The 19,025-nt window shown below is 45.9% G+C and overlaps 1 protein-coding gene across 2 annotated transcripts in view; it reads left to right on the top strand.

The window, feature by feature from the left end:
* The first annotated feature begins 26 nt into the window (after nucleotides 1–26).
* Nucleotides 27–19,025, top strand: part of POMT2 (protein O-mannosyltransferase 2) — a 41,143-nt gene continuing 22,144 nt past the window's right edge. Inside the window, exons 1-6 of one of the 2 annotated variants that reach the window (XM_079769219.1) lie at nucleotides 27–486; nucleotides 8,642–8,726; nucleotides 12,682–12,786; nucleotides 14,796–14,904; nucleotides 16,670–16,778; nucleotides 18,397–18,556. In XM_079769219.1, the coding sequence (XP_079625345.1) occupies nucleotides 239–486; nucleotides 8,642–8,726; nucleotides 12,682–12,786; nucleotides 14,796–14,904; nucleotides 16,670–16,778; nucleotides 18,397–18,556 (816 nt within the window). In that variant the 5' untranslated portion in view covers nucleotides 27–238. The remainder of the gene's footprint in view (nucleotides 487–8,641; nucleotides 8,727–12,681; nucleotides 12,787–14,795; nucleotides 14,905–16,669; nucleotides 16,779–18,396; nucleotides 18,557–19,025) is intronic. The other variant, XM_079769218.1, reaches the window with a different exon arrangement.

The following is a 19,025-nucleotide window of genomic DNA, read 5'->3' as shown; positions in this document are numbered from 1 at the left end:
CGTTTTCTCCCCGGCCCGGCCCGCATGGCCCTCTGGTCCGTCATGCTCTGCGCCACTGGCCGCCTCCTAGCGGCCGAGTCCACCGCGCTCCCCGCCCAGCCCAGAGGCCGAGGTCCGCGCCCCGCTGCCGGCAAAGGGAACTACATTTCCCAGGGCGCCCCGAGCTGCCCCTTTGTGGCTTCTGGGCAGGACGGCTAGCGTGCCCACGGGCCGGAGGGCGATCCTGAGGAGGGGAAGGATGCCGTCGGCCGTCTGCGGAGGCCTGGCAGGGTCCGAGCTACGTCATCGGAGGGGCCGCTGTGGGCCCCAGGCTGCGAGGGCCGCGGTCCCGGAGGAGGCCGCTGAGGCTGCAGCGCAGAGCCCCAAACGGCCTGCTCCGGGCTCACGGCCCTCGGAGGCGGCCTGTCGGTGGGTCCTGCTGGCCCTGGTGACGCTGCTGGCCTTCGCCACCCGCTTCCATCGTCTGGACCAGCCACCTCACGTCTGGTGAGTGACGGGCGGGATTCAGCGCGCACCATGGTAACCTGGAAGGAGGGACGCGTCCTCTGATTGGTCCTGGGGCACGGAGGGGGCGGGATCCACAGGAAGAGGGGGCGGGGTCGCGCTGGAAGGGAAACTGAGGTTTCCGGTGTTTGCCTCTGGCTGATAGCAGTCTGAACCTTTGCTCTGGTGGGTGGCAGTGGGATTCTTAGGATCGGAGGAAGCAGTCTTGATGCCTTCCAGGTTATGCTGCAGTGTCTCACCTGGCTCTCACATTGTGGCCCTTAAAGGTGCTTTGAACTTTCCAGGGAGAACCAGAAATTCTTAGTACTGAATTTCCTAAGGTCTGAGTTCCAGATCTGCAGAATTTCCAAGCATCAGTGGAGGGGGAAATTCTTAACTGGGTACCTTGATCCTTGGGAGCAGGGACAACTTGGGTGTCCCGGGATGGTGACAGGGGTTCTAGGAAGCAGGTCTGGGACCATTCTGTGAGGAGATATTTATTTTCTGAAAGATTTTAGTTTCTAGAGTCAGTTGCAGGACTGAGGTATGGTCAGATTTCGATGAGCTTAAAAAGTCGCCAGCTGGGAGGAGGAAAAGTTTTATACAATCTGAAGATGGTTAATTTGTTTGGCCAATAAGTGATACCATATTTTCTCATCACTGAGGAGAAAGTTAGTGTTGGGGATGTTAGAAATGGAACTCCTTGACTAAAAAGCAAGCACACTAACAAACTGCTAGCTTGGAAGTGAATAAATTACCTTGTTGTTTCATGAGTCTTGGCAGAAGACATGAGACTCCTGGGTCAGCGACAAAGGACATTTTACCACCACACAGGAAGCAGAATGAATAGTGGCATGTTGGAGTCAGTTTCCCTTGTCCCCGCAAGTCCCACAGGGTCATGCTAAGGGCCCAGGTGGATGATTGCACACAGTGGGCTTCTTTGCAGCTTTGAGGAACAACACCTTGGGGAATGTACTATTTTACCAGTATAGCAAGCAGTAAGCAAGCTTTCTTTTTGTCCTGGTGAGAGACATTACCACATTATTCAAGGTTGCTTAATGTAAACATAGCTCTGAGAAATGGCCCAGGTGAAGTGCAATCAGGGCCTTGCATTCTTGGCATACCAGCAAGATGTGTGGAAGTACAAGAGACTCATGGAGGATTGTATCTCCCAATAGTCCCACCCCTCGATCCTACACTGTCTTGGTTTCTATTAAATTCTCACATGAATATGCAACTTCATTGGCTACTCTGATTAACCTGGCTGACAGAGGCAGGGACCAAATCTGTTCAATTTGTCTGTTCATTTAATGAAGGCTGCTTTCAGCGGGACTCCAAGCAGCAGGATGAGGCTGGCTTGTGGTGTTAATCTCAACTATGTTCCCCAGGGTCCTAGATCCAACCACCTGTGAATAATTAAGTGTACAGATCAGGGGGTGAGGAAAGGACCAGTAGGTCTTATTTTAGATAGCTGGGATATAGTCTGACCGCTCAGTGGTTGAATGTCTACCTAGGAACCAAGAGGTCACAGTTGAATTCCTGGGTTGTGGGCTCTGTCCCCAGTAGGGGGCATTCAGGAGACAGCTGATCGATGATGCTTCTCTTATTGATGTTTCTATCTTACCCTCTCCTTCCTCTCTAAAAATCAGTAAGAAACACATATATATTTTAAAAAGTCTGAGACCAATCTGTTATCTATCATGATCTCTGCACAGGTATTTAGACTGACCTCTGATCTTTGGTGTCATTGCCAATAATTATAGTGGGCCCTCCGTTAAAAAAAAAAAAGCAACTTTCATGCTCAATGGGAAGACATTCTGTGGCCCACTCTTTCTAATATATTACCTGAAGGGGTACAGGCCACTCCAGTTCAGGCCTTTTTGTAAATGTTATTTGGATCACCATGAAATTTGATTTAGATTGCATTACAATAGTTTGGTTAAGCCACATGGGCAGTGAGTGTCACTGAGTTGTTGCAGCCTCAGTTGCTATACAAGACATAACCTAGGACCCCTAGAGTGTCAGGAGAAGCATATGAATTTGTATTAGATTGGTAGAAGGTTCTTCCAGTTTGTGTGTTTGCACACCTATGCGGTCTGTATTTGGGAGCTGATGCTATCAGGCACGTCAGAATAGTTCAAGATAGGCCATGTCTATGTGAGTTTTTCTGATTTCATAGCACACTGACAAACTCAGTAGAAAGATTGCCAGCTACAGCTGCCACCTGATTTACTAGTAGATGTACCATATGAATGTTTTGCCAGGCTTTGGTTCTGGACCTAGAGGAGAAAGGATCATTAATTGTTTCCCTTTTCTTTACGTTTCCTGAGGTCTAAGATGTTATCTTCCCAGCTTCCAAGATAGTTTCTTTTCTTCCTCTGCCATCATATAATTATATTAGTGTGTATCACTTTAGTACCTGTAACTTCACCTTTTCTCCAGTTATTCCCTATAATATCCAGACCTTTTTTGCCAAGACCATTATTAGAAAACTAGAGGCCCAGTGCATGATTGAATCATGCACGTGTAGGGTCCCCTACATGCTTTCGCTTTCGATCGCGGGGGAGCTGGGTGCCTATCCGCTGGTGCACCAGGCCTTTCGGAAGCCTCCCGCACGGCAGAGGCTTCTGAAAGGCCTGGTGCCGGAGCGGACAGGCATCCAGCTCCCCTGCTTTTGATGGTCCGCGGCGGGACGTGGGCTCGCTGCCCCAGAGGCCCCTTCTGTGCTGCAGCACAGCCATGGCGCAGATGCTGAGCTCGTGCTGCCACTGGCGATGCAAGCTCAGCGTCCCGCTGGCCCAATCAGCTAACCCAGCCACCTCGAGTCCTGCCCCCTGCGCCTCCCGCTGGCCCAATCGTGGGCGTAGCGGAGTGATGGTAATTTACATATTACCATTTTATTAGGTAGGATGGTAATTTACATATTACCATTTTATTAGGTAGGATTGGCAGAGACCAGATGAGCCACTGTAGGGGGCTTGACAAGCAGTGCACTCAACCAAGTGGTCATTATCTTTACACTCTAGGACCATGTCCCTCCCACTTCCGGTGACTGAACTAGAATTAAGTTTGAATCCCATAGATGTCCCCAGGCTGATCTGGAGTTGCTGTTAGGGAAAGAAAGATGAATCGTGCCCACGAATGGTTTGGGAAGAATCTCAAATGTTCAAAATAGGTTTATGCAACCATCCACCCCTTTTATCCTTACCGTTACCCAGCTGGTGGCCAAGAGGAGGTGAACCGTGTCTAGTGCTGACCACATTAGGTGACAGAGCTGTTTTACTAAGGTGTGTGAACCAGGAGAGAGGAGAATCAGAAATCTTCTTGAGAGGACTATTCAGTCCTTGACAATATCAGATGCCTGTGGATGGCAGGGAGTGTGGAATGTCATCAAATATCTTGACAATTGGCCCATTATAGGTGGCCATTGCAAAAAAAAAAGGCACCATTGTCAGACTGTGGATGCTTTGGAAAGCTGAAAACATGACTTAGTTTAGTTTAAAGGTCCACAATGGTGTATCTTGAGTCGGATGATTGTACTAGAACAGCATCATCAACACCGTAGTCTGAAGTGAGGCACCAATGATAGTCCAGAGGGGTAACGAAGTCCTACCGTAGTCACTTTCCTTGGTGCAGTCAATGCCCTGTGCAATTGGCTTCCTTTACTGAGAGACTAACAGGCCAGCTTTTGGCTGCCACAATGCAGTGATGGCTTCAACTTCAGAAACATACAGTCCTTTGCTTGGCACCCAGTCCATGCGAGTAGATGTGTTTCCAGGCCTGGTGCAATGGCGGCAGTCTGTGGTACAAGTTTGATCAGCAGCTTAATTCCAGTCAGTCTTATCAGATGTACCAGCCCTTACCGTGGTCATCCATGTGAGTGATCCAGATTGTCCTATCAGCAGGCAGCCATGATTGTTTCCTACAGTTCTTGGCTCCAAAGAGGGATGTTTTTAATCTCTCAATACGTAATCTTCCGAGTGGCACAACAGATGGCTAGGCCAATGGCAAGTGCCCAAGAATAAATATAACTTGTCTGTTTCTTAGGAGTATTGCCCAAGACAAGGGTTGTGAAGTCTTCCAATTCAGCCCATTATGCCCATCACCCCTTATTGCAGGCAGCCTTCCGGAGTTGTCACGGGGGCAGGATGACTGCTGCTGCCAGTGGACTCCATCAGCTTTTAGTTTAGTCTAACCATCAGTGAGCCAGGCACAAGCATTGAGAAGGGCCTCTGTGCATCAAGGGCTCCACTGAGACAGCGGCTTTGCTTTAGGTGGTGGAGAGGAAGGTAGTTTTTCCCAAAGGGAGAGCTACCATCTCTTCATGTAAAATCAAAATGTCTCTAGGGCCGGGCCAGCTATACTCTTCAATATGCCATTTCCATTTGACCAGTGAAGCTTGTGGAGAGCTTAGCATGGTAGTAGGTTGATAGCTGCCCCTTTAAAAAAGTATGTACTTGGTGCCTGCATCCAGCAGGGGGCGCTATTATCATGGAGAATTACCTCTGGGCGCTCCAGCAGCCCAGCCCATTCAGTCTTTAAAGCTGTGCTTTCCGTTTCTCTTCTTGGGATTTGTATTTTTTTTCCTGGACCAAGATAGGGATAGTATCAACTCAGCATGTGGCAGTCCCTGAATGGGATAATCCTCCTTGACACTGATGGGATCAATACCAGTTATACATTCAGCAATGTAAGCCACAGTAATGGTGAAGAGCGCTACCCACAAGGTCACATTATCTTCACTTTCCCACTGGGAACTTGGTTCAAACCTTCCAATTGAATTGGGCATCAGTAGCCACAGTGATAGCCACCCAGAGATCACACCATTCCCCCGTAGTGAGTATGGGGAGTGCTGGATGCAGGGGGTGGAGGAAGTTTTTTCCTTCTTTAGCCTCTTGATAGTCTTGGCACCACTTCCTCCCCAGTGTACTGCCATGTGTCTGGTGACCCCCTGGGCTTAGGGGCCCTTTTCTTGCAGTCCCTGTACACACTGCTGTGGCTCTCCATGCACTCCTCGGCACCTTTGGTAACCCCTGCACCCAGCAAATCCTCTCATGGGATTGAGTAGGGTGGAGATGTGGGCCCCTGATTCTAATAGCATCCTGAGTTTGAGTGCCTCTCCTCCCTGGAGTTGCCCAGCATGATAGCATGGGTGTGTATGGCCTTCAGCCCCCTTTGGGGACAGTGAGACCTTGGCCTACCTTTAATCATCTTACTCTGTAAAGCAGCTGAGGTTAAGGTAGAAGGGGAGGGATCATGGGACACAGAGGGAGAAAATGGCTCTGAACATCTAAGCAAGGAACATTTACTTTTGGCTTGAGTACACAGCTCACCCAAAGTTTTCATTTCACCTAAAGTTCTACAGTGAGTAGCAAGATCCTTACTGCTGGCACCATTGATGTAAGCTTTAGAGACTTCTTGATTCAGCAGCCACATCCATATTGCCTTTGGGCAGGGGCTGCTAGGTTTGCTGCCCATTGTCATGATTACATCTCTCCCTCCTCCCACCCAGAAGAGAGTGAGCAGTAACCAAGGCTTAGACGGTTGGTTTCAATCCTGCCTCTCTCTCTGCTCAGCCTCATGAACAGGTAGGACAGTGAGGAGTTTTACTACCTTCCCTGCCTACCACTGGGCAAGAGTATTCACTACCAAATTCTGGGGAGTCTTCTCATGTCCTCTAAACCAGCCTGTGGGGGGTTCTTGTCCTTTCTCTTACAGAAAGCCATCTCTCAGTATCCTATGCTTGTCGCCAAATACTGTCAGGATGTGGGATTTTATTTTACCCTACTTGCAAGCTAAGAAGTTAGCCTGTTCTATGGATGCTGGCAGAAGATAAAGTCCTGGGTCAGAGACAAAGGACTTATTTTTCGTGGCACAGCAAGCAGGATGAGCGTCAGCACATTGGCACTGGTTGCCTTTATCCCCAATTCCATGTGATGCCATGGGTGGATGAATGCCTGCATGTACACTGGGCTGCATCAGCTGAGGAATACTGAGCTTGGGGACTCCGCTGTGTTATAACAAGCAGGAAACAGACTGCTTCTGTTACAGAGGGAGACGCTAACTCTTCCCTCAAGGTTGCTTGCTTAACATAGCCCTGAGAAATGGCCCCAGTAAAGAGTGGTCAGGGCCTTGCATCCTTGGCATACCCTGCAAGGTCTGTGGGAGCCAGAGAGATCCAAGGAGGACTGTTTCTCTCAACACAAGCATGCAATAAAAGCCAAGAAGAAATGTGAATACTACAATAGCAGGTCCTCTATTAACGTTGATTAACATAGTCTCGTTCAATGTAGTTTTGTTGTAATATCGAGATGCCGTAGGAATTTAACTCTTGTTTATAACAATTATCCTATTGTAAAATTGTTTTTATTATACATCATTTGCTTAAAGTCACAGAACCCATTGACAGTGTTAAGTGTGGACTTACTGTACTAGTTTTACCTGGGACATTTTTGAAGTGAAAATCTCATACCCTTTTGTCAAACAGACTTCATAGCTAACCACAAATGCTGGTTCAGTTTAAATCGTGCCCAGCATGTGTGAGACTTTTTAGTCCATAGAGTTCTTTCATGTGTGTCATCTGAATTGAGCCCTAAAACCGCCCTGCGAGGGGACATGGCAGGTGCTGTTACTGTCTTCATTGTGTAGATGAGAAGGGATCTGGAGAAGGTGAGTGATTTCGCTAGGCCATGCTGTTAGGAAGTGCTGCCGCTGGACTGGATCTCTTTCTGCAGATCTGTTTTGTCACACTGCTTGGAAGTTATTTCTCCCTTTGACATCACCATTGTTGGGAAAAGCATCTTTTGCCTGTTATGTTGCAGGTCAGTAATGAATAGTTACGGAAGCTGGCCTGGAGATGGGCTAGTCACCAGAAAGCAACCATTTCTGAGCTGCAGAGAGAGACTGACAAACAGAAATGGCCAGGCTCTGCTGGGTAATTGGGCTGCCACTGCAAAGCCCTCATGTAGGGTGTAAAAAGTTAGATGTGGTTGTATAGAAGAACAAGACTTTGCATTGTGTTTAAAAGGTAATGTGTTACCCGGCCGGCGTGGCTCAGTGGTTGAGCGTCAACCTATGAACCAGGAGGTTACATTTGATTCCTCATGAGGGCACATGCCTGGGTTGCTGGCTCAATCCCCAGTATGGGGTGTGCAGGAGGGAGCTGATCAAGGATTCTCTCTCATCACTGATGTTTCTCTCTCCCTCTCCCTTCCCCTCTGAAATCAATAAAAATATATTAAAAAAAAGTTTTATGTGGTTGTATAGAACAAGACTTTGCAATGTGTTTAAAAGATAATGTGTTAGAATCACTTATTGCCTTACAAAATTATTTGTGCAGTGAGAATATATTTTACTTAGTAAGAAAGCCCTCAAATTTTACATAACAGTTCATTGTAATAAGACCAGCGAGTTCATAGTCAGCAGGTTAATTACCACAGGTTGATAAACAAAATCAGACTTCTGTAACACCATGGGTTCTAGGGTCTCTGACCAGTAGCCCATGATGTAGGTTGTGATAATAGTAATGTAGTTTCTAGTAGCAAACGTAGTCTCAGAGTTTGAAGTTTAACAGCCTTGGAAGAAAACCCTTACTACAAACCTTTCTATATTATAAGAAAACTCTTTGCCTCTTTAAAATAAATAGAGCCCTAACTGGTTTGGCTCAGTGGATGATAGAGCATCGGCCTGTGGACTCAAGATCCCAGGTTCGATTTCGGTCAAGGGCATGTACCTTGGTTGTGGGCACATCCCCAGTAGCAGGTATACAGGAGGCAGCTGATTGATGTTTCTCTCTAATCCATGTTTCTAACTCTCCCTTTCCCTTCCTCTCTGTAAAAAATCAATAAAATATATTTAAAAAATAAATAGAAACTCAAGATACAGAATAAATATAGACTCAACTTAAATTTATGATAAATGGTTGGTAAATATTTGCTAACTTTTTAAAATTTATCTAAATAAAGATTAATGAGCAGCTTGATGTCTTGCTTCCTCAAATCACTATGCCAAAAAAGTTTTTTTTTAATTCAAAATTTCTCATTAATTGCTTGAAACTCATAGTCTTTGGTTTTAACTGTAATTTTAATCATGCTCTATTAAGGCTATTTGGGTTGTATGATAATTTAAAAATTCTCATTTCTCTTTGTTTTTCCTTTAGTTGGGATGAGACTCACTTTGGAAAAATGGGAAGTTACTATATCAACCGTACCTTTTTCTTTGATGTGCACCCCCCTCTGGGAAAGGTGAGCAGTGGCAAACAACAGCCAAGTCTTGGTTTTGGATTTAATTCTTGGCCTTGTTGAATTCCCTGACATTCCAGACCAGTTGCTTTCATGGAAAATCTTTGGTATTTTTAGGGGTCCTCTGGGCTCAGAAATTGAGAGAGAGTCGATCAACTGATGGATGGATAAGCAAAATGTGGTATATTTATACAGTGGAGTATTATTCAGCTATAAAAATGGAACGAAGTATTGATACATGCTACAACATGGATGGAACTTATAAACAGTATGCTAAGTGAAAGAAGCCATATACAAAAGGCCACATACTGTATGAGTCCATTTAAATGAAATGTCCAGAATTGGCAAATCCACAGAGACAGAAATAAGATTAGTAGTTGCCAGGGTCTGGCGGGGAGGAGGATTGAGGAGTGACTGCAGATAGGAGCGGAGTTTCTTTTTGGGGTGATGAAATGTTCTGGAATTAGGTAGTGGTAATGGATGCACAATCTTATGAATAAACTAAAAACCTCAGTATACTTTAACATGGTGCATTTTACAGCACATGACTTTTATCTCAATTGAAAATCAGAAAAAATAAATGGAGAGAAAGAATAAAGCCTGGGAACCAGACCTCTGGAGAGGAGGCTTTTCATAGGAAACCCAGTCTAGTCTTTCAGCCTGTGGCTTTTGGAGTCCCCTTGGGATTGGCACAGTGAAGACGGAAAACACTGGCTGATTGGTTTTCCTGAAGCCTTCCCTTCCACACTTCTGGCTATGTGTGGAGGGAGACACGTGAGGCTTCGTTCTAAGCCTGCCTCCAGGGAGTGCAGTCCACCTGCTCCTCTCACTTACCTCCTGGTGGTCCTGTGCTCTACCTGGCTGAAAGACAGTGATGAGCAAATTAGAAAACCGTGGGAGAGAAAGCAGAGTAGCTTCCATAGGTTCTGAGGCCAAGCCAGTCAAAAGCCCCTTTAAGGAGTGAGTAGGGCATTTTCTCTTCCAGTACTAAAGCCCATACCTGACACTTTACACAGATCCCAGCCCTGGGCACCTGGGCTCCAGTCAAATAGATACTATTAAAGAAATAAAAATGCCTGCACATAGGAAAAAACGTGATCAGTACAGAAGGAAATAGAAGGTCAAAAGCTACCTTCCCTCACATTTCAATTCTTCAGAGGTAACTCTATGGTCACCATTGTTAAGTTTCTTATATATCCTCTCAGAAACTTTTTATACAAATACTAGAGGCCCAGCGCACGAAATTCGTGCATGGGGCTGGGGGGGCGGGGAGGCGGAGTCCCTCAGCCTGGCCTACACCCTCTCACAATCCAGGACCTTTCAGGGTTTAGGCCTGATCCCGCAGTGATCCCTACGGGATCGGGCCTAAACTGGCAGGCTGACATCCCTCTTGCAATCCAGGACCACTGGCTCCTAACTGCTTGCCTGCCTGCCTGATCACCCCTAACCACTTGCCTGCCTGCCTGATCGCCCCTAACCACCTCTGCCTGCCTGCCTGATCACCCCTAACTGCTCCCTGGGGAGCAGGGCCAGTCATGGCGAGGGGCCGTGGTATTCGCATCATTCCACTGTTTTGGTCGCTGGGCTTTTATTATATAGGATAAGTGTGTACATATTTATAAACATAAATATTAGTTCACATGAACAGTATATTATGCAAACCAGATCAGACTAAAATTGTTCAGCAACTTGTATTAAAAAAAAAAAAGAATAGTTTATTGATTTTTTTTTTTAGAGAGAGGGAAAGAGAGAAACATCAATATGAGAGCAAAACATCGATCGGCTGCCTCCTGTACACCCCCCCACAGGGATCAAGACTGCATCCTGGGCTTGTGCTCTGACCAGGAATCAAACTGGCAATCTTTCGTTGCACATGCCAATGCCCATCCAACTGAGCCATACTAGTCAGGGTAGCAACCTGTGTTTTAAACATGATGTTTCTTCAATTCTTTCCACATTAGCACATAAAAATATACTCCATTCTTTTTAATGACTATATTATTCCATTATATAGATGTGCTATAAATTACCTCTCTTCAATTCATGGGCATTTATGTTATTTCCAACTTTCAGTCATAGCAAAAGATATTGCAGGAACATCCTTGTACCTATATATTTTCATAGTTGTACAGGTGTATATAAAAGATTCTCAGTGGGCAAACTAGAGAATTAAAGGGACATTTAAATTTGTGTTAGAGATTGCTAGGTTTTCTTGAAAATTTTTGCAATGATACATAGTTCCACCAACAGTGTATGAGGGTGTTTGCTTCCCACACCATTGTCAGCACTGGTGTGATTATACTGTCAAAACTGCCAACTTGAAAGTAAAAAGTGGTACATCACTGTTTTCATTTGCATGTCTTTATGCGTTAGGTTGAACATTTCTTTTTCATATGTTTATTAGTGATTTGTATTTTCTTTTCTATGAATTTGCACATTTTTGTAGTAGGTTGTTCCTTTTCTTACTGATTTGAATGAGTTAGTTATGAAATTAGCTCAGGGCTACTTTTAAGCTTGAGGGACTGAGAAGGAACAGAATTCGGAGTGCCTGACCAGCCAAGCAATCTGGGAATTTAGACCAGCACCAGGTAGGAAGGAGCATCTGCTTTGATGGTCACCTGCCAGTTTTAGTTCATCTGGGTATTTGGATGACTCTGTCTTTCTAATACCTTACATTACTTTGTATTAAATTAATTACATTAAATTAACCTCTGGACCCTGGGATTCCTTCTTTTTATTTTTATTTTTTATTTTTAAACAAGGCTTTATAATCACTTACTGCTGAACTTGGGGTTCTATACTTTGACATGGAACTATAGACAGCGACTCTGGAACTGCTTAGAGAAAAGAGTGAGCTGGTTAGTGGTCCAAATCCAGGCCCCACAAGCAGTGCTGCTGGGAGGGGCATTCCCTCCACACAGCCTAACCCAGTGGTTGGCAAACTCATTAGTCAACAGAGCCAAATATCAACAGTACAACGATTGAAATTTCTTTTGAGAGCCAAATTTTTTAAATTTAAACTTCTTCTAATGCCACTTCTTCAAAATAGACTCGCCCAGGCCGTGGTATTTTGTGGAAGAGCCACACTCAAGGGGCCAAAGAGCCACATGTGGCTCTCGAGCCGCAGTTTGCCAACCACGGGCCTAACCCAACTGGTCGGGCTGGGGCAGCCTGGGGCTGTTACAGATGCTTGGTGTTTGCTGGCAGTTTTTATGTTTTCGCTGCTTCTGATTGCTTGTGTGAAAAGAATTTTACACAAGGAAAGATAGAAAGAGGCTGACCCTCCCAAATGTTTTGAAGGATTCTCGTCTTAGTTTATGGTTGATTTGTCCTGGTTTGGGATGTGCCAAGGCTGTCTCCCTTGGAATACTGGAAAAAGAAGAAGCCAGTCTCTGGCCTTTTGGCATTTTTTCCACTGGGACTTTTCTGTTCCCCTCTGGGGAAATGCAGCTGTCTTTCCTCTTTTCTATCCCCCTCCCTCCCTGTCTCTATCCTGATGTGTAGAAACTTGGCCACTTTTCTGCCTCCTCATTCTGACTTGGAACCTCATTTTCCAGTCTCCCCAGGAATCAGCCCCCCTCGCGCCCCCGCCCCCCGCCCCGCCACAATGAGCTATCAGCTTTTATTTCATAGCAAATGAAAGAAGGCTGATGAGTGAGCCCCTCACTGGCCCTGCCCTTCAAATTGTGGGATTTTTTTCTTTCTAAGTGTCCAGTCTGCACAGTTCCCAATAACTTGGCCTTAACACAAGAGAGGATTTGTTTCAAGCAATGAGCTCTATAGACAAAAGATTCTTTGCTTTGAACAGCTGCAGGAGAAAATGTCACATTGCCAACTCCTTCTATGGACAGTTGTCAAGGGAAGCCAAATCCTGGGTGCTGCTAGAGGGAAGTTCAGGGGATGAAGGAATCTCCTCTCAAAGGTCTCTCATTGTTTTTGTTTGTTCTCTTTCTCTCAGATGCTGATAGGTCTTGCTGGCTACCTGAGTGGGTATGATGGTACCTTTATGTTCCAGAAGCCTGGGGACAGATATGAGCATCACAACTACATGGGAATGAGAGGAGTAAGGCTTCCTGACTTGAAAGAGGCTCACTGAGCCCTGGGGCCACACTCATGAATGTTACAGTTGGAAATCCTGGGGTGGTGGCAGGTGTACACAACGGACTTTGGGGTCGGGGGAGGATGACTGGATCCATACCCTGTAGTAGAAATTCAGGTGTAGAGACTCAGAACTGGTGTGGGTAAGAAGGGAAGGGGAGGCCACAGATAATGGAGATTACATAGATAGGAGCAAGCCCACCCTCATCTGTTATGCCCATGTGAGGCATCAGACTGCAGGTTGGAGAGCAGCCTGGGACCCAGGTGCCAGGAGTCTCCTGTAGTCCCAGCATTGGCCTCAGCACATTGGCAAGCTACATGTTCTTCCTCTCTCAGACCACACCTGCTGGAGTATTGCTTATCTCTCAGGGCCCTTTCTTAAGACTTCAGCATCCCCACACTCCTGGCACCAGGTTCCTACTTCTTTCCCATGAAGGTTTCAGGCACACACAAGGGGTGTGCCAGTCTTGGGAGGGAGGCCATGTGTCCGCTCCCTCTGTTCCCTGCATCCCAGCAGCAGCCTTGAGGGAGCATGGCAGGGCCTCAACACCTAAGTCTGGGCATTCCATACCTGTAGCTGAATGAAACCTGAAGAAACTGACCTTCAACGTAGAGCTCTCAAAGCAAGTTACATTTACAAACCCCTTTCATTGAGGAGCTCAAACACTTTAGATAAATACAAAGTGCTTATTTGGACAAATTGTTGGATAATTTGCATGGTCATATACCATATTAAACAAGAAGTGTCCCATACCCTCACGTTCATATTCTAAGTGACCTTGTGTCTTCTTAATGACTTTTGAATACCATATAGCATGTGTAATTGGATATAGGCCTGACTCATTGTGAACTTGTTATGGGAATTGAGAAGGCCAAATATGACCGCCTTGTTCCCTTTCACACTAGGGCACATTGCTTTCTGTTAACAAAAGGTGACAGCCTGCCCTAACCGGTTTGGCTCAGTGGATAGAGCGTCGGCCTTCGGACTGAAGGGTCCCAGGTTCGATCCCGGTCAAGGGCATGTACCTTGGTTCCAGGCACATCTCCAGTAGGAGGTGTGTAGGAAGCAGCTGATCGATGTCTCTAACTCTCTATCCCTCTCCCTTCCTCTCTGTAAAAAAAAAAAAAAAAAAATCAATAAAATATATTTAAAAATACATATCTATTTAAAAAAACAACAACAAAAAAAAAACAAACAAAAGGTGACAGCCCAAATGTGAGAATTTTCATTCTCATGGGCTTGCCTATTTACTTTGATGGATAGAGTAGGAAGGTACAGAGAAGGCTTATGGTTAAAAATAAAGCAAAAAAACCCCTCCAGTTACTGAAGTGCAAAGCAATCTTTTTGCTAAAATAAAAAATACAACCTGTAGATTAAAGAGTGGTTCCTGGTATGATTGAAGAAAAGGGCTAAGGCAGAAATAACAGAAATAACAATAGAATTCTCTACAATATTAAAACACCTCAGAGAGGTCTTTCTTAACTTGTGTCCATAGTTTTGTAGAAGTTAATGTTTATCAAGTACTTTCTTTGTGTTAATAAACTTTAGGTCATTTAATCTTCAGAGTATAAACCCTTTGAGGTAAGAACTCTTATTCTTCACATTACACATACACAGATGGGGAGGCTGAGTAAAGAGACATGTGACTTCCTCACGGTCACAGCTAGTAGTGATAGGTAGTCCAACCCGCATCCCCCACCTGAAACCAGTGTGCCATCCCGCCCACGCCTTCCTGGCTGAACTTGGCTGATTTCGTGTCAGTGCACAAGTTGGTGCTCAGTGGGAAGGAACTAAATGCTGCTTGATTCGATGCCTCGTGATTACACCACCCCTTTCTCATTTGTACATGTGCCAGTTGATTTTAGGTCACCATGTAATGTCCTCATTGGGGTCTTCCATCTTAGACCTGAGCTTGTAGGTCCCTGAGCCTTAGCTAATCTGGTTATTTGACTGCTTCTCTTTTTCTTCCATAGTTCTGTGCGTTCCTCGGTTCCTTGCTGATCCCCTTTGCCTACCTCACTGTACTGGAGCTGTCCAAGTCCCTCCCCGCAGCACTGCTCAGCGCTGCCCTCCTCACCTTTGGTAAGTTGTCTTCTACCACGTTTCTTGGGAAATTGTCTGCTACACTGTGAATGTGGCTGGAAATCAACACATTTACAGATCTGTCTATGGGCCCAGTTGTTAAGTAACTTTAGGATTGAGTAAATGTATTACAAATCTTATTTTATTCACTAGTAATACATACTATATATATATACTTGTATACAGCAAGCCTTTACATTATTAGAAGGGAGAGTTGGCATAGATGAGCTCCAGTTGTTTGGATAAGAAGATAAATGTGTGTGTGTGTGTGTGTGTGTGTGTGAGAGAGAGAGAGAGAGAGAGAGAGAGAGAGAGAGAGAGAGAGAGAGAGAGAAGGAGGCCTAAATTCTAATTCTGCTTCTCTTAGGTTACTATCAAGATTAGTTTGTATTCCTTAAACTAATTTTAGCTGAATGCAAGGGCGATGCCTCAAAGTAGCTCGGTAGCAGGGGGTAGTAAAATGGGAACTTACGTATTTTCTGTGGATAATCTTCCCATGGCTAAATGAGAGCTCATCCATAGAAACCGATTTTGTTGCTAGCCTTGTTCTTCTGAAAGTGAATTCATGACCTGACAGAGCTTAACATTTAAAGGAGTCCAGACCGCTGTAAGTGGGTATTTTAGGGGTGATTCTGGCCTTGTTTTGATCGATATGTTGCAAGGTTATAGGGCTTCTTGGTAGAGGATTGGTGGCTTTTTCCTTTGTGTCTTTAGTTTCCTTTTCAGTTATTTATTGTCATTTATTTATTTTCTCAGTCAATATTATTTTTAAAGCATCCCCTCTTTCTAGGCCACTTTTCTCGGCCTCAGAGGATGAGGAGCTTACTCCCTAGTGGGGCAGATGATAAGCCAGTAAATTACTAAGTTATAATGCAACATTCTAAGCAATAAGTGCAATGTAGAAAATAGAGTGGGTGAAGAATAAAGTCATGAGGAATGATCCTGTTTTAGGGAGGGTGGTCAGTGAGGAGCTCCTTAAGGAGGTGGCCTTGAGCAGAGACCTGTGTGAAGCAAAAGGTTAAGCCATGCAGAGATGTGAGGGAAGAGTGTTCAGGCAGAGGGAACAGCATGTGCGGTGGTCCTGGCATAAGCAGCACTTAGGGGATTCAAGGAACAGCAAGAAGGCCAGTGGGGCGGGAGTGGAGTGAGTGAGGCAGTGGGTGTTGGGGTAGGAGGTTGGATAGGTAGGGAGACCGTGCAGACTTCAGCATTGTCATGAGGAGTTTGTTAGTCTGAGTGAGATGGGAAGACATTGGAGAGTTTAAGCAGGGGCATGATGTAATGAAATTTTGTTTCACTTTGGCACCTATCTGGAGAATCAACTCCCAATATAGACTTCATGCAAAATGGTAAGACTACCCTAGGTGTAGGTCATTTGTGGCTATATGAGCAAGGTGGCAGAACTCTCTTTTTGAGGCTGTTCCTATCTGGAACATAAAGGTACCATCATATCCACTCATCATATCCACAGATTGTCCTGTGCCACAGGCATCCTCTGCAAGAGCCCTCATCTCAGGACTGCTCTATCTGAATGAGTGACATGATCCTTTCTTGAGTTAAGGGCCTGGAAGAAGTGTGGGATACTATTTCGTATCATTGGCCTTTGGTGTACCCCCAAGCTGTGACCTTCTACCTCCCCAATGACTCAGTGGCCCATCTAGTCTTGACTGCAATTAAACACAAGGGGGACTTATTGCTGGGGTGTTTGGTTCTCGGGGGCCCATCTCTAATCCCATTTTTTGACCACTGAGCTCATGTTTTTCAGACACAGGATGCCTCACTCTGTCCCAGTACATCCTCCTTGACCCCATCTTGATGTTTTTCATCATGGCTGCCATGCTGAGCATGGTCAAGTACAACTCCTGTGCTGACAGGTCAGAAACACCATCTTTGGGAGTGTGTGTGTGTGTGGGGGGTGGGGGTGGGGGGGGGGGAGGCGAGGGGGAAGTCCAGAGGCTACGGCAGCTCCAAAATTTCTATAATGGTCAGGGACAGGGTAAGTGCCTAGAGGATCTGTCTTGAGGCTGAGTTTAAGGTAATCCAACTTTAAAAAAACTTAGATTACCCATTTTAGATCACAAAAATAGATTTGAAAAAGTTTTCTATAGATTTATTTTTGCTTTATGACTAAGAAAATGTCAATTGTATTTTTCAAGAATATTATCATTTTTACAGTGGGGGTGGATTTAGATAGGGGTTTGTAGATATTATGGAGGGTCCTAATGCCTTCCCACCAACTTATAAGCCACCCGTTGGCACCGGTGCTGGTTAGGAGATCCCAGGGCAACTTTATCTCTCACACTCTCTATCCTAGAGGGGAGGGAACCAGGGTAGATCCTGCTTGGGAGTGTTTGTCTCCCTTCCTTGGTGGGTGTTACATCCAGCCCAGACCTAACGGTGGGAATAGGTATATAAAGGCTGGCTTGAGTGGCCCATAGCAGTCAAGAGGATCCTTGCAGACCCTGCTAAGTTCTAAAGCTGTACTAGAGGGCCTCGTCTTCCCCAGGGTGGTCCTTTCCAGATCATTCTTCTACCTCTGAGAGAGTAGAATACATTCATTCTATTCAAACCAAAAGAGCTGACTAGTCTAGGCTTTTCTAGAAGTCCACTTGGTTTCACCATGACAACACTCATTAAATTATGTTATCTCATTAAATGATGTTATACTAATAAAACCTGATCCAGTGGCCACCAGGTCTCTCTGGCTTTGGGTTATCTTCTGTCTCTGCCAGATTCACTTCCACCTGCCATTTCTGGAATGCACACTCTGTGCCAGGTACTATGCTAGGAGCTGGAGGTACAGCGGGACTTAGGTCTGGCTGTTAAGGAGCGTTCGCTCTGGCAGGGGAGGCCGCCAGAGAGTGAGAAAATTGCAGCACAGTGTGTTAGGAGCTGTAAGTACCACAAACCTTGGCACCGACTGCCCTGGTTGGAACCATGCTCCACCGCTTGCTAAGTTGTATTACCTAACCTCTCTGTCCTTTGCTTTCCCCTGTGTACTAGTCAAAGAGGATAATAATAGGATCTACCTCGTGGGGTTAGCGGAAGTTGAAGAGTTAATGTGTGTAGAGTACTTGGAGCAGTGCCTGACACATAGTAAGCACTGGACAAATGCTGGCTTTGACAGGCCCAGAGGTGACAAAGGAGAGGGCTGACTCAATTCACTGGCTTCTCTGGATTTCCCTCTGACATCCACATGATTGGTTGCCCCTTGAAGAAAAGCTTTTTGCTTACTTATCCAGGAAAGCATTGACCCCTCTCACAGAGAAAGATCCTCCTCACTCCCACCCACACTGTGCTCCCTGCAGTTTCAAGTTTCACAAACCATACTGTCCTTGGAGCCACGTGGTCCCCTGAGGTTAGGAGCCCTCACAGAGAGGGCACAGCACAGCCCCTCAGAGGCAGAGAACCCGCGCCCTTGCCCATTGATGCTCTTGCTTTTGAGTTTGGTTCCAGCTGCCAAACTGAACTCTGTGTCTTGTTGGTTTTCAGGCCCTTCTCTGCCCCCTGGTGGTTCTGGCTCAGCCTGACTGGCATTAATCTGGCTGGTGCTATAGGGGTCAAGTTTGTTGGCCTCTTTATCATCCTGCACGTGGGGTGGAACACCGTATCAGACCTTTGGCACCTGTTTGGAGACCTCAGTCTTTCATTGGTGAGAACCAAGTGCTTGTAGAAATGTCTTTGCTCCCCAGTATTGCTCAGCAGAGCCAGTGGCCTACCTCTGCCTCTGCTGCAGGCGTGAGTGGCTGTGTCCTGGGCCCAGGCAGGCTGGGCCAGCTGCTCTATGTAGGCAGCAGGATGGGGGAGTGGGCCATGGCTGAGAGGCTGGGGTGGTATAAAGGGCGAGGATAGACTCACATTCCTGGAATTCATTTTTGGCATCGGTTTCTGCAAACTACCCAACCAGAGGATTCTGTCCAGTTGGGCTCATGCCAAATACTGGTATATGTCAGGCGCTGACGCAGGGGACCTTAGGTGAAGTGGTCAGGGAGACTTTGTGAACTCACAGTTTTCTTTTCCCAAATCAGGCTTTCCAGATTTGGAAGCCAGTAAGGTTTATTACAGTATTGTTTATGAAGGTCTGATTCTGTGCCGGGCACTATGCAATATGCTTTACCTTC

The sequence above is a fragment of the Cnephaeus nilssonii genome (assembly GCF_951640355.1).
Source record: "Cnephaeus nilssonii genome assembly, chromosome: 4".
NCBI lineage: Eukaryota > Metazoa > Chordata > Mammalia > Chiroptera > Vespertilionidae > Cnephaeus > Cnephaeus nilssonii.
This window is presented reverse-complemented; position numbering and strand designations above follow the sequence as displayed.